Here is a 15,187-nt window from a genome sequence, read left to right as displayed (position 1 = left end):
CCCAGGACCTCCGCAGTGTGGCGGGACAACCAGACTGCACACACCAAACTGAAGTCTGAAGCAACCGTGTCTCTGGAGGTATTTTGAGACTGCCCACAAAGCTCTTTGAAATTAAGGGGGGAAAGGATATTGTGCCTCTAGGAAGCAACATACCGTTCGGTTTCTGATGTAAAGAAACACCTTCTGAGTCTGCTGCGCCCCACTGATAATATCTGGGAAACAAGCCGCTTCTTGGGAAGTCATCCGGTCATGTGGAAGTCTGCTCTGGAAAGCCGCTCCTTCCACACCTAGGATTAAAAAAAAAAAAAAACAGACATGTGACCAGTACTGCAAAAGCACCAGAATGCCAGGATTTTGCCACTAGAGTCACCTCTCATCCCAGCTGTAACGTGTGGTAAGCGAGTCAACGTCAAACTTGCACCTTACTGTAGGCCCCTGGACCTTCCACCCTTCCTTCCATGGTAGCGTCTTTAAAGGTTCTAAATTACTTCTTTCAGTAAGAAATACATAAACTTAAAGACAATTACTGAAGGCAAAGAGTGCTTGACACAAATACTACAAAACCAACAAGTGCGACAATCAGCTGGTAGTTGTGGAGACAGCGAGCGGGGCTTTACGGCAGGCAAAAGCCTATGGCAGTGCTTCCTGGGAGGAAAGCACTTTAGCTGCCGACATGAGATATCCCTTCCTGGGTGACGGCACAGCCATCTTTCCGCAGCAGCTAGGGGCAAAGGTGATCGAAGCAAAGGGGAGGCTAAGCATGACCAGGCAACAGACTTGGGATTTCAGGAATTAGGGAGCTGGTGTGAAACCGTTACAAACATCAGCAAGCCACTGAGATGAAGACTCAGAAGGAAGGAGGCAATTGCAGACCGCCAGCTGTCTGGAATAACTGTGGAATAGGGCAGTAAGGAAGACCCCAGGATCAAGCAAAGTAGGATCTTTACGATGTTAATCGTTTAACTGAGAACCCCAAAAACTTTGCTTACAGCATAATCAAGAATTCCAATGCACATGCACAACAGGCTATCAAGGTTTTATTTTTGCTGAGCTCATTCTGCACAGGCATACACATAAGTCCCTAATGTCATTTAACACTGCCATGCTACCATCCTCACTCTTGTTCTGAGAAATTGCGTGGATGCTTGAGGGTGCAACCAACAGGGGTGGTAAGAATTTTGACTATGCTAAAACCTTGTTCATCTTTAAATATCTCTGCAGCAGGAGCCTCTGGATTTACTCAAGAATTCTACTCACAATGCCAAACTTTTTACACTATGAAAACCTGTCTCTTTTTAAAAAATAAAGAAGACTTCTATGCAATTGGGGGGGGGGGGGGAGAGAGACCCTAGAACTAGCATTAATCCTGTTTCCAGAATTGAAATGACTGAAGTCTGGTCAAAGCCTCCAGGGGTATGGAATGATTATAGTTCAGTCTTGTTAAGAACTAAAAAGGCACAATGAGTTTGGCCAGGGGCCATTACTGCACTATACCAAATAGGTATACTGTGTAGGAGACTTGAGACTCTAAAGCCCAATCTAACAAATACTTAAGCCCAATCCTACAAATATTTATGCACATGCTTAAACGTGCAATGAGGACAGTGCAGGTGCTGTTTCAAAGGCCACTGAAACATACAGGAGTGCTTAAATCCCACTCAAAATATATATAATGTATGCGTAAGTGTTGCCAGTGCACAGAAAACAACAATAAAACTTAGAGGTTTTCCCCAGCAATATTAGAAACACAGCACTGGTTCCTAAGGAGCAATCTGATGAGACTTCAATGAAACAAATATAGATCCAGTCCCCATTAAGCCTTAAAACACAGCACATTTCTTCAAAGCCAGAGGAGTTCCAGCTTTAACTAAAATTGCATGGGCTCCAGAGATGTCAGCTGTGCACCACTAGCCTCTTGAAGCCCTAAAACAGGGATGGGGAACCTCAGGCCCGGGGGCCGTATGCGGCCCCCGAGGACATTTTCTGCGGCCCTCGGGAGCTCCGGGGCCGGGTGTGTGTTGGGGGGAGGCATGGAGGTTGGGGCCTGGTTGCGTGGGGCCGGCGTGCACAGGTGTGTGTGTGTGGGAAAAGGCTTTTCTTTCTTTTCTTCTTTTTCTGTCACTCTCCTTTCTCTCCCTCTCTCCCTCTTTTTCTGTCTCTTTGTCTCCCTCCGTCCTTTTCTTTCTTTCTCCCCCTCCCTCCATTTCTTTCTCCCTTTCTCTCTCTTTTCGCCTCCCTCCCTTTTCCTTTTTCTCTGTTTTCTTTCCTTCCTCCCCTGTGGATCGGCTGCCTCCTGGCACCTCATTTGCTCAGGCCTACCACTGGCTGCCCTCCCGCCTGGGACGGGGGGAGAACGAGGGAGCGGGGGCGCCCTCCAGGCCTTCTCTGCGTGGTCTCCCCTGGGGTTGCCAACCTCCAGGTGGTGGCTGGAGACCTGGAAACTAGTCTCCCCCCGCCCGGGAGATCTACACCTGGTTATGGCCCCCGAATAATGTTATAAATGCGCAAATGGCCCTTGGCAGGAAAAAGGTTCCCCACCCCTGCCCTAAAAGTATTGAAGAACATTGCCGCCCCTGTAATGCACTAAAAGCATACCAACTTGCAGTAGTAATTCCACAGTAGCGGCCTGTATTTCCTGCATTGGATCTTTGACCTTCCGGTTTATATTTTCTTAAGAATTTCATCTATGCCTACCTAGGAAGAACCCACTACATGATCTGATGAAGTGGGCTCTAGTCCTCCAATGCTTAAGCAAGGATAAAAGCTTGTTAGCCTTTAAGGTGGCCTCCTGTTCAACTTGCAGTATTCCTGTTCCTACGGGACTTCACTAGATTAAGAGGGGAACGGGAGGAACCTCACACATTTCTGCTGACCTGATTTTATTTATTTAAAACATTTATTTGCCACCTTTCTCCCTTGCAGGACTCAAGGTGGCTTACAATATAAATAAAACATTATAAAAAACACAATGAAAACAACAATTATAAAACACATAAAAGTCATGGTTTAAAAACTTCAATTAGGACTGCCAATAATAGAAGCTAAATCAATCAAAATGCAGTCCTAAACAAAACTGTCTTCAACTACCTCCTGAAGATTGACAATGAGGGGGTCAGGCACACTTCCCTGTGGAGGTTGTTCCATAATCGTTCCTAAGCAATCACCCCACATTCCTATTTGGGAAGGAATTTACTAAAATGGAAGAAATTTACCTATTTCAAAGCCACTTAATGCTTAGTACTAATCCCTCTATATTGGGGGAGGAGAGATAGCCCTCCCAAGTGCATCAGCTTCAATCTAAAAGCCCATTCATCTCAGACAGGAAATCAAGAATGTCATTTCAATCCGCAAGCTCTGCAGGAATTTGTACATGTAATGGAGATCAACAGAGAGAAATAAGTGCTACGGAAAAATAAAGCTACCGCCGCTGTTACGCAACAAGAACGCTTTTATTCTGAAAGTTGGAGGACAGGGGAAACATGCAGTGGGACCACTGCTCAAATACTAATGTAGTTGAATTTCTAACAGATAAGCTTCCTATGGCTTGGCATACGCCATGAGCAGGCAATAAGACAGGTCTGCAGAATTGTGTCTGAAGAGAGTGCTGGCTAATGCCAGGAAGGATCTCCAGTGTCGGGGGGAAACATTTCCCTACAAAAACTTTTGAAAGTCTGCTGCAAATACAAAGGAGGCATTTTAAATTAAATTATACTCACGGATTATAATATAATCTAGATTGCCTTCACTTAACGTATTGTCCCAGGGTAAAGAAATTCTAACTGGGTTGTTACAAGAATGCCTAAAACCTTTGGGATCCTGCAGTACAATATAAAAAGCATGCTTGCAAGCTTCTACCTTCCCAAGTCTAAACAAGGTTTAAAAAGTAGATTTTATCCATGACCACAGCCTGGCCAATGGTCTCCCTTCGATTCCGGTCCACACCTGCCATTGCAGTGCCACAGAGCTAGATGCTTCCAGATTACTTAATGGGCTCCAGTCTAACCAAGATTAAGTATCCATACAGGACACCAAAGATTTCTAGGAAGATATGATCTGATGAGCTCATGTACGACATAAAAATTTAGACTTTCCATCCAGAATGTCATTTGTAAGTTCCAGATGAAAGCACCTTGCTGCCTGAACCCCAGGTGGATTTCAGAAATGTAAACATATATTCATGACTAAATAAAGAGGGCCTACACTTAGGACTTCAGCGCTGAGGGTTTTTACGAATCCTTCACGTACATCCTTTGCAGGAATGTGCCACTTAACAGAGGCAAAGAAGATTACATTTGAAACCTCATGCATATCAGAAACCCTCTGACCATGGGAAACTAATATGGCAGGGAGAAGCTCCCTCTTTCCCTGATATGCTTATTTTTTTATCCTCAGAAGGGCTCTCTCTCATGTGAAGGAACATTCAAATATGCAGTCCTCATCTGCACTCTAGAAGTAAAAGAATCTGAGGTTGAGCAGAACCACAGGAACCACAAAGTAACTTACAAATGCAAACTTACTCGTGAGAAATGCCCACTAAATTCAGCAGGACTTACTTTTGACTAAGATTGGGCTCTAACATGGACATCATCTTCTCTCGCTGCACTTTCCAAGGAAAGCAGTAAATTCTAATACATAGATCCATCTCAGAGAAGAGATTCAGATACGAAAGACTGTGGGGGTGCCTTAAAACATGTGTGCCTTCTTCTGATATTATACTTCCATACTTGTTCAGAGGTCCACAGGTTTTGCACTCGTGATTATGCGAAACATCGTATTCAGCTGTGTGTTATGCAATTTACAACTTTATTTTCATGAAAAGTGTGTGACGCAATGCATAAAACTACAAGTAAGGGAGGTGAATGCTTGTGCATTCAGGATTGCATAAAGCAAACTCTAAAATATGGCCTCTGGTACAGAACTGAGTATCTAAAAATCTTTTACTTCTTCTAGCAAGCACAGACAAGCTTCAAACTGAATGGCAGAAATAGAATCATGCCAAATAAGCACAGATGCTAACATATGCATTGGAATAATATCCAGCTTCTTTGCACAATGTTTGGTATTTTTCCTGTGCATGGTACACACAACCCTGAGTAACAACACATTATAAATATATTTTTAGTAGTAGCATTGATTGTATGTGGCCAAAGGTCATTATTATCAGTCACTCAGACATGAATAGAACATAAAACATGAATCATACTTTTATTTGAAACGTTTTAAAGCTGCCTTTCCACCCAAAGTAAAGCTCTCCAAGGTAACCTTTAAGTTTTTAGGTTAGCCACTAAACCTAAAAATCTTTCATTGTTCATGAAATCATTGTAGATGGTGGAACTGAAGTAAAAAAATTCAGTGAATAGGTGTAGAGTATATTCAGTAACACAAAACCCATATTTTTATATGCAAGAATGAAAAGAAAGGCTTTTTACATTGCAACCAAGCATGCAAATCCTACTGAAACCCTACAGTGGAACTAAACATATCCTGAGACAGGGTTAAACTACGGCTGTTACCGCAGTAGGTATTCCGAGTGATGTATCAAGAGTTTGGAAGCGTTGTAAAAAACATCGCTTTAAAAGGGTTTTTGGATACCACGGCTTATAAATGGTTGGAAGACGTCTTCACAGCTAAAGGGGCCAAACAGTATTTTTTACAACATTTTCAAACTCTTAATACATCGCTGGGAATACAAGTGTGGTAACAGCCTACAACAGCTTTCAAATGTTTTTTTAGAATTGCAGCTCTCAAATCACAGCAAGCCCCACTAAGTCAAGACAGGTGCCTGAACACATACAGAATGGTAGCCAAGCTTATCCTCAACCATGGGGGAAAGCAGATCGCATGGAAAGAGAGGAAGCAAGGCCTCCTGGGTTCAAAACAAAGCTGGGTCCCTTGTGGGAAAGGCTCAAGGCTTGAGAAAGAGGAAGCTGACACAGCAACGACAGAGACCCAATTCTACTGCAACAACTGGGACAAAATGATGCTTGGTAGTCTGTCTCTTCAGCCTCACATCAGAATTATAGCAAAGGAAAGTTCTCCCCGCCCAGTTCCAAACGTTGTTATTACACGTCCTTCAAGTATCTCCTCTCTGCACAACACATTTTTAAAGACACGTTTTCTGGGTACTGATATGTCTAAACTTCCTAGGAGGTTTCAGGACAAGCCTTTAACTTTCTACTTGTTCGATCCCTTAATTGCACCCAATCCACTACTCACCCAAACAAGTGAAGCCCACCTTCCAGAAACTGAACATATGATACAACATACATCAGTTTGCAGATATGTTCAAAACGAAACATGGGGAAAAACCCTGCATCCTCCCAAGTCTACAGTATTTGGAAGTCTTAATTATTAGCACTGGTAACCAAACCTAACTAGGCTCTACTGCCAGGCCCCACACCTGATCAGGTATGGCCTCAAGCATCAGAAGGGCTCTTGGCAATTACAGCCCCTCAGGTACAAAACTAAACTGGATTAAGTGTCAACCCTGGATGGGACTGTCTGACCGTTATGACCAAAATCTTAAATTAGGCTGTCAAAAAGGAGCCAGACTGAAACTGCAGGATACGCCTCGGGCGGGGGGAGGGGGGAATTATTTGCAACTAATTCTATCAAAACACAGAGCAACTGTCTAGAAACCCTTTGATGTCACACCTGGGCAATGGAAAAGACCCTGTGGCTCTGATGGGAGGGAAGCTAACTGCCTTTTCAATTTCTCAAAGCTGACACCAAGCACAGGGAAGAGCAGAGGGCTGGGAAACCTGCCTCAAGTACTTCCAGGTAGTTTTTAATCTCATGATCTCTAGCTGCATCGCCAAGTTATCCCTCCCTCCATACACTGCTTCTGCCCCTCATGCTAAGTAAGGCCTGGCCACCCACACCCACTTGCAAGCATCTATCCCTGATTTGGGGGCTCTTGCTAAGTGGCAAGCATCAAATACCACCCTCACCTGATGCTTGGCAGTCTCCATACCCTCCAGAACTGTCGTCTTGAAGTCCTCCTGCTTGCCCTGTGGAAGGAAAGAGGAGATCTCAGGGACCTTACTCCATAAGTTAAAGTCATTTTTGGAGACATCAAGGCCCAATAGTTGGCGATTGGGGTTTAGTAGTTCACCAACTAGAGGGGGGGGGGAAAAACCACAGTCTGAATTCCATTGTGTGGAATCTGTGTCAAGGGCGCCACACTTTGCAGTCTTCTAATGCTTCATCCTTGCTGTTGGAACCCTTTGTCAGACTGTTAATGGGGAAAAAATAGATACACACAGTATTGCACTTGGTTGGTAAATACTTATAAATCAATTTAACAACAGATTAGAGCAAAATGAAGGGTACACTTCCTGGTACCAATAGGAAGAGTATGTACTTAGGTAGTCTAACCAAGGGTTTTAAACACCAAGGATCTGATGGTCTTGGCAAGGCCTTTGTCACAATCATGAATTATTCTGAAGGGGAAGCCTGATACTCTCTTCCTTCTCTACCACAAAACCAGGAAATCTATTTGTGTTTATAATGCTCAGGGGTCGCTGAAGCTGGGTGCACCTTCCAGCAACTCAATGCCAAAATAACTATCTGTTGAATGTGCGAGTATTCACCCATGTATCACTAGTATGCTGAGCTTCTAACATATCCAGAGATGCAAGCGTGAAGAAGGAACAACTCAGCACATAAAGCTTTTATAACATAAAGCACTACAACTTTCAAGCAGCTAACCTTTCTGTGGGTTGCCACGAGTCGGAAGCAACTTTATAGCACTTAACACACACAACCTTTCTGCAGAAAACCAACCATGTAGAGCAACTAAGAAGATGCGCTCTGCTTCTTCTGACTACATGCTACTTCCAAACGGAAAAGGGTTAAGAATACACTAATTTCCTTCAACTACTCTCCTGTAGTTTACGCCTTCATCAATCAAGGCTCCTTCAAAACAGTATGATATGGGAAGCCCCAACACTGCAAACCATTGCAGCCTACAGAGCCCCTAAGCATAGAGGGACCTTCTAGGCCAGCACCCTTGACAACATCCACTAACAAACCATTATGAACAGCGAAATACACTATAGGGTTGTAAGTTTTGCTGAAGTGAAGGGCAATAGGGATACTCTGGTAGAATAACTAAGTATTTACTATCTAACCCAGGGGTGTCAAACATAAGGCCCAAGGGCCGGATCTGGCCCCTTGAGAGCTCTTATCCGGCCTGCGCGCCAGCCGAGGCAGCCACCCCCGCCACACACACTCTCTCAATCTGGGCTGGCAAGGCATGGCCTGGCCCAGTGACATTTATGTCATATCCGGCCCTCATAACAATTGAGTTTGACACCCCTGATCTAACCACTGTGATAGCAACCTTTTCTTTTCCATATGGAAAAAAATGCACTTTGAACAACTGATCTTTAACCTTTACGTGGTTAGCAAACAGTAGTCCAGGGACATCTACTAGCCAAGCCAGTGTTCAGTGATACTACTAAGGCCATCCCAATTGCCACCTATTTCAATCATGCTTCTGTCTGCTTTCTAATCAGCAGAGGAGAATCTAGAAGGGACATATCAGTGTGCCTTTGGGCGTTTGGATTTTCCGGAAGAGACGTTGCACAGTATGGCTATTAGGCCACCACCTGACTTTTCATTTTGCCTTTTTTTTTTTTTTTAAGGACAGGAAGAGAAGCTCCACATGCACATGCTATGAGATACCACGATGGAGGCAGTACAGGCAAGAGAAGCATACAGTGGGATGCACAGAAGGATGAATGCAAGGGTACAAGCACAGAAGATGGGAGAAAATGTGGAGGTACTCTGCTCCCAACCCAGCATGATTACTGAAAATTCCTCAGCTAAAACAGTAGACCGCTACTGACAAGAAATAAAAAAACAGATCATAGGAGATAAAGCGTGTGGAAAGTTCTTCCTTTCTGCTGTGGAAATGTGAACCAGTAGATTGCACACACCATATTGACACTGCCATACCTTTGGTACCACTGCCACCTAAAACTTTAACTTAAACCCATCTCTGATGCTCCCACATAAAATAAATTTCTGAGGAAAGTATAAAACTATAAATTCGCTGCAAAAGAGCAAGTCAGTGCCTCAAAACATAATCTATTATCAATATGTGTATCTATCAAGCCTTAAGAGGTTTTTTTATTGCTTAACTTACCATATAAACTAAGACATGTCAGAGGAGAAAATCTGCCAGCAGTTGCTGTACCCAAGGGGCAATTATAGTTCATGTTTAGCACATTTGTCATCCCCCCCCCCGCATTTTATCCTCCTAATAACATTGAGAAGTGGGTTAAACTAATGAAAGACTAACCCACAACAATCCAAGTCCAGTGTAGCCATAGAGCTGGCTTCCTGAAAGCTGGGGTCTGCAAACTGGGAGCTAGCCTGTCCCTGTACTGCCACCCTACCACGTTCATCAGAGTTTCACCTTACATGCAAACCAGGTTCACAGGTATAAGCTTGCAAACTTGCTTCAATGCCTTCTTTTCAATCTCCAGCTTGAGAAAGAATAGCATTTTGGCGTGTGTTGTGTACATATGTAATACAAAACTATAGCTAATGCTAAGAAAAGATGGGTAAGGGAAAACTGCTCTATGGAGGGAGGGAGAGGAACATGAAAATCATGGATTTGCAAGTCATCTTTTGAAGAAATCTGGCACCGCAGCTACACTGGACCCCAATTCGTCTCACAGCACTAACCCCAAGTCTCTCTTAATTCCTAGACCAGTACTGTAACCACTACACTACTCTGGCTCTTCACCTTCAAATCAGAATCCGTTTGTACTACGAAATCCAAAACCCCAGCTGGTTGAGTGCAGAAAGTATTACTCTAACTTCAGGATGCATCAAACAGAGTGGCCATTTACATATCCATTTGCTCCTGCAAGGTTTGTATTATCACATATGCTCTAACTGTAGCTAAAGCCTGAAACTCCTTTCTGACAAAACAAAAGTTAGTAATCTCTCTTTAATCCACTGTTCCTGTGTACACAAAATACTTATGGGCCTAAAAATAAATAGGGTAAATTATTTAATTGCTCTGAACTGAATCTGAAGTTATTTTAGACACATTAAAAAAAAATCACAGGAACACAGTTGGGAGAATACAAAGGTTTTATTCAGAATTTTACACACTTTTCTTAATAAAGCGGATTTATGTTCCACATACATATTTGACTCACCTAATTCTTGACTTTCTTGTAGCAGCAGAATGCTGAGGCAGCCAGTGCTTTCAATATCTTACTGTCCTGTCATCCATGACAACGCAGCCAAAATTAAATCCCCTCTGCACTATAAAAAAGCAGTGCAGGTGAAGGGACTACCATTTCCGGCTGGTAAGTGACCGATCATCTATTGTGCGAGGATGCAGAATATTATAAATATAAATTCACAGAAGATCATAGGCAGGGAACTTGGCAAGCAGCATCTAGTGCTAAAAGCTGAAGCATGTCTAAAATGGACTAAGGAGGCACAGCCAAACAATTGAAGAAACAACTGGCCTATCTGAACCCTAAAAGACGGGAACAAACACATGTTCCAGTAAGTCTAAGGAGTGAATACGTTTATGTTGATAGATGAGCTCTGACAGCAGAAAGATTATGAAAAAGTTCCCAACTGTTGGAGATTAGTCTCTCCCAATCTAGACAAAAGTGACACGTTAGTATTTAAAATGGAACATTTTATCTTGGTATTAATAAAGAGAGTTTCCTACTTATAACCTGTAGAAATACTGCAGTACAGTTGCAACAGAACATCCAATTACTAATATGCCAACCTCGCCACCTTTTCAACCCTAAAATGAAGTTTACATAATTGTAAACTGTCAGTGCAACTAGCATAAATGCCACACTTATGTACTACCTGATCTTCCCACTAGAATGTTCAGCTGTTAAAAGGTAAAGGTCCCCTGTGCAAGCACCGGGTCATTCCTGACCCATGGGGTGATGTCACATCCCGACGTTTGCTAGGCAGACTTTGTTTATGGGGTAGTTTCCAGCGCCTTCCCCAGTCATCTTCCTTTTACCCCCAGCAAGCTGGGTACTCATTTTACCGACCTCGGAAGGATGGAAGGCTGAGTTGACCTTAAGCCGGCTACCTGAAACCAACTTCCGTTGGGATCGAACTCAGGTCGTGAGCAGAGCTTGGACTGCAGTACTGCAGCTTACCACTCTGCGCCACGGGGTTCTGCTAAGCGTTATGCAATATACAGGTTAGCTAGCAGTGCAGGTGTTGTTTCCTATGTAATTCTTTGATGAACTCATATCTTACAAATACCCCTACCTTCTGAAGGCTGACACATACAGAAGGTACAATAGAAGAGATGTATCTACATCAGAACATCTTGGATTCCCATCCTCTCCCCTATCACTACTTTGTGCAAATCAACTTTCACTGCCAGTGAGAGGCAAGCAAGCATGTATCCACCCCCTTACAGAATGCATGATGTAATACAATAACATTTCTTGCATTGTTTAACATGTCATATTTAATACTTATGCCTTGTTTCAAATTTCTGCAATCCTAGTCCTATTACATTGTTTATTAGATGTCTCCTTATCCTATTGATTGTCCTGAGTTGCATTAGGTATTCTGCCTTGGGATTCAGTGAAAAATAATATAAATAGCATATAAAATAAATAAATACTGAACAGCTAGTTAAGAAATCAGGTGGTGAAGAGTATGTTACTGTTAGCTATCTACCTCCTCTTAGCGTAGGGAAATTAAGCTCTTACTAACACTGGTAAAATATTAGGAATTCATGGCAGAGATCATTTATTGGTAAGTCAACACTCAACATTTTTGCATCAGGCAGGCATCTTACTGCCACATCCTCCCCAAAAGAATAGCAATTTTAGTTAGTGATTAAGCATGGAGGTGAGATAAAACATGAAGTAGTAGTAAGACTTCATAAATGAATTGATGTCATACAATTGTGTTTTCTCAGCGCATAATATTGGTATGGAACATAGAAAATAACGGTCTGGATCTTTTAGGTATGAAGTCCAACTACACCAGTCAACTATGTTTAAACGCTTTGCCTTAAACCAAACGGGCACCTTTTCCTCCACCTTTCAAACATTAGGACCTAGATACTAATTTGTGCTAAGGCTATATAGTCTTGCAAACCCTTGTCCAAGTTGCAAGGGCACCGTGACATGCAGAATTGATGCAATTTTGTCAAAATAGCAGGCAGGGCTATGTTGACTGCCTCTGGCTATCATCTCAATTAGTTTTACTGGTAAAACTGTCTTGTCACACTGCTGCCAAGGCTGAGGCTTGAAGAAAAAAAAAAGGAAGCCAAAACAAGCTTTCATTACCTGCAAGTAACTTGCTGACTGCAACTCATAACCATTAATTTCTGACAAGCAGAAAACAGTCTCTTAAGGGGCTGAGAACACACATTCTCCTGAATTTTGACAGTAACTGGAGAAAAATGCTAGAACTAGTCTATACAAAAAGGGCTTCACTTATTTTTTTAAAAAACAAGAGCAGAGGCATACAAGATGCATCTAATTTATGTATAAGACCTATGGATTCTAAATCTGTCACTAAATAGGTGGTATATTGGGGGGATGAAGGAGTCCAGAGTACCAATAAATGAACAAATAAATAAAAATAAGAGCAACTATGTGCAGAATAGCAAAGGCAGAGAATTTCATTACCTGCTCCCCAAGCTTCTTCTCAAATAAAACACAGACAGGATGAAGACTGAAATGCTTGCAAAGCAGATATAACCTTAAGATTGGGATAACTAATAATGGAGTCTGTGCAATCAAAATAAAAGACGGTTGACCAAATGTCTTATACAACAGGCATTTTCCCGGCTCACATCAACGTACTGCACATGTGGCCCATCACACAAATTATTCCATACTGGGGAGAGGGGGTGTCATCCTACTGTCTTCAAAAGAGCATGCACACTTTGAGGCAGAACTGCTATTCTGCTGGCTGGGTGCCTTCTACTCACCAGATGGCTCTTCTGGTTCACTTTCATTCTCTTCTTCAGGTGGTGGTGGTGGAGGGGGAGGAGGAAGCTTTTTCTCTTTCTCTGCTTTAGCGTTCCTTTCTTCTTCAGAATAATACTCATCTTCAGAGAGGTTAGCAAGGCTCTCATCCATTTCCCTGTACTCCACCTATAAACAGGATATGCAGGATAGGTCTATCAGTGGCTACCAGCCACAATGACTAAAGGGATCCCACACATTTAGAGGCAATAAACCTCTGAATACCAGTGCCAGGAGACAACTTCAGGGGAAGGCCTTGGACCTTATGCCCTGCTGTTGGCCCTCCGGAGAAACTGATCGGCCATCTTGTGAGACAGGATGCTGGACTACATGGACCACTGCTCTGATCCAGCAAGGCTCTCCTTATTTAACAGTCTGATGACAATCAAAGGTGAACGCTGACAAAGCATCACCATCAAAATTTAAATGTGGTTTTCAAGGGAGAATTGGAGTCACCGTAAGCTGATTAACAGAAGGAAGAGGACTTCACCAAAGTAAGTCACATGGGATGTCACAGGTTGTTAGTCTTGATGTAAAGCAAATGCTTTTGATTATCAAATAAAATCTGATCTCTGTATCTAAACATTAAAACTGCCAGCACCACATCTAAAAGTGACTCATTTAAAAGCACAGCAAAATTATGTCATGTTTTATTTCATAGGGAAGAAATACAACTGGTTAAAAAAATCATACTGGGTTCTTTTCTAATACTGAAATATTTGATTACCATTACTGAAAACACGGCAAGGCAGTACCAGTGTACTATGAAGAATCACCATCTGTACTAAGATGCCGATGGGGAGCAATTCAGAACAAAACCCAGCATGGTCTTTCCCAAATTGCCCAATAGGAGACACAGAAAATTATTGCCTTGCCATAATTATTTCTGGAGGGTAATTCCCCACAGGAATCACAGACAACTAACTAGCTACTATGTGCCTGGTTTAAGTACTGATTCTAGAAAGCGAAGATTCTGCATTCCCAGCTACTGGTCAAGAGATCAGTCTCAGACAATCAAGGTGCCTGCATTTAGCATCACAACTAATTTGAGCAAGTCAAAGACTTCCATCTTCAGTCTTGATAGAAGAGGGAGGGCAGGAACCTGATTAATTGCCAACAGCAATTGTTTCTCTGCGCAGTCCAGTCCAGAGGTACAGGAGACAACCACCACAGTTGTCATGAATGCACACAGTCCCAAACTTTTATAATTGGAAAAGCTACTAAAATCTAGAGGCCAAATAGGAATCCAGCAAATTCCTGGACAGATATGAACTAGGAGAAGATGGACCATGTACCACAAGCGCCTGAAATTTTACATTATACTGACTACTGTTCGGGCGGGTGGTCAATGCTGGGATATTAACAGTGCCATCCTAAGTGCCTTTTAAGCCTGCTGACAACCTGGGTGATTTGCCATTATGCATTCAAGTGGAAAGCATGTTTGTGGCCTTTTACCAATTCCTAACACAAGCACATGAAAAAAATTTTACCCCACGACAACCTACAGGCAAGAGGCACATTAACTTCCTACACAGACATGTTTAATCACATACTATTTGTATACATTAATATATTTTTTAATTTTAGTCAGGCTCAGGGGAGTTCTCCTACATTCCTCCCCAAGAAAAAGGCCCACAGTACCCTACAGACACCAAAAACATGCATACTGACACTGAAGTTGCGTACACAGCAGCGCACCACGTTTATATCCAATAAAGGCATGGGATTCCAGAATTGATGGGAAACTGCACTGAGCCACATAAATCCAGCCCCTACTCCTAGACATCTGCTGCTGACCACAAACAAGGCACATGGCTCATCACATTTTAAAGCCTCCCACAAATAAAGCAGCTCTGCGGCTAGAGTACAAACCAATTCACTGAAAATAGTTTATTACAGAATTGTTGGATATGTTAAGTATTATGGCAGATCCAACTGCAAAGCTTCATTTAAAAAAAGTACTTTCTGTTGTGGTTCACCCAGAACTAGGGCAGGCCACATGCTAACTGCGTTAAGGGCTGTTTCACAATACTTGCTCTTGTGAAATACTTGATTTGACACTTGCTCTACATGCAAAGCACATTCCTTGTGTAAAGACCTAAGCGTAAATCACATGACTGCGTGCACATTTCACTGAATGTATACGATCAGTGAAACTGTAGCCAACAATTCCCCTGTGCATATAA

The 15,187-nt window shown here is 42.6% G+C and overlaps 1 protein-coding gene across 1 annotated transcript in view; it reads right to left on the bottom strand.

The window, feature by feature from the left end:
* The window catches only part of KDM1A (lysine demethylase 1A), a 44,963-nt gene that overhangs the window by 25,661 nt on the left and 4,115 nt on the right, over positions 1–15,187 (bottom strand). The window contains exons 2-4 of the mRNA XM_056846906.1: positions 12,965–13,130; positions 6,951–7,010; positions 154–287 (exon numbers count right to left, since the gene is read on the bottom strand). Of these exons, the coding sequence (XP_056702884.1) occupies positions 154–287; positions 6,951–7,010; positions 12,965–13,115 (345 nt within the window). The 5' untranslated portion in view covers positions 13,116–13,130. The remainder of the gene's footprint in view (positions 1–153; positions 288–6,950; positions 7,011–12,964; positions 13,131–15,187) is intronic.

This window comes from Euleptes europaea, chromosome 3 (genome assembly GCF_029931775.1).
Source record: "Euleptes europaea isolate rEulEur1 chromosome 3, rEulEur1.hap1, whole genome shotgun sequence".
NCBI lineage: Eukaryota > Metazoa > Chordata > Lepidosauria > Squamata > Sphaerodactylidae > Euleptes > Euleptes europaea.
The sequence above is the reverse complement of the archived record's forward strand: the minus strand, read 5'-3'. Positions and strand labels throughout refer to the sequence as shown.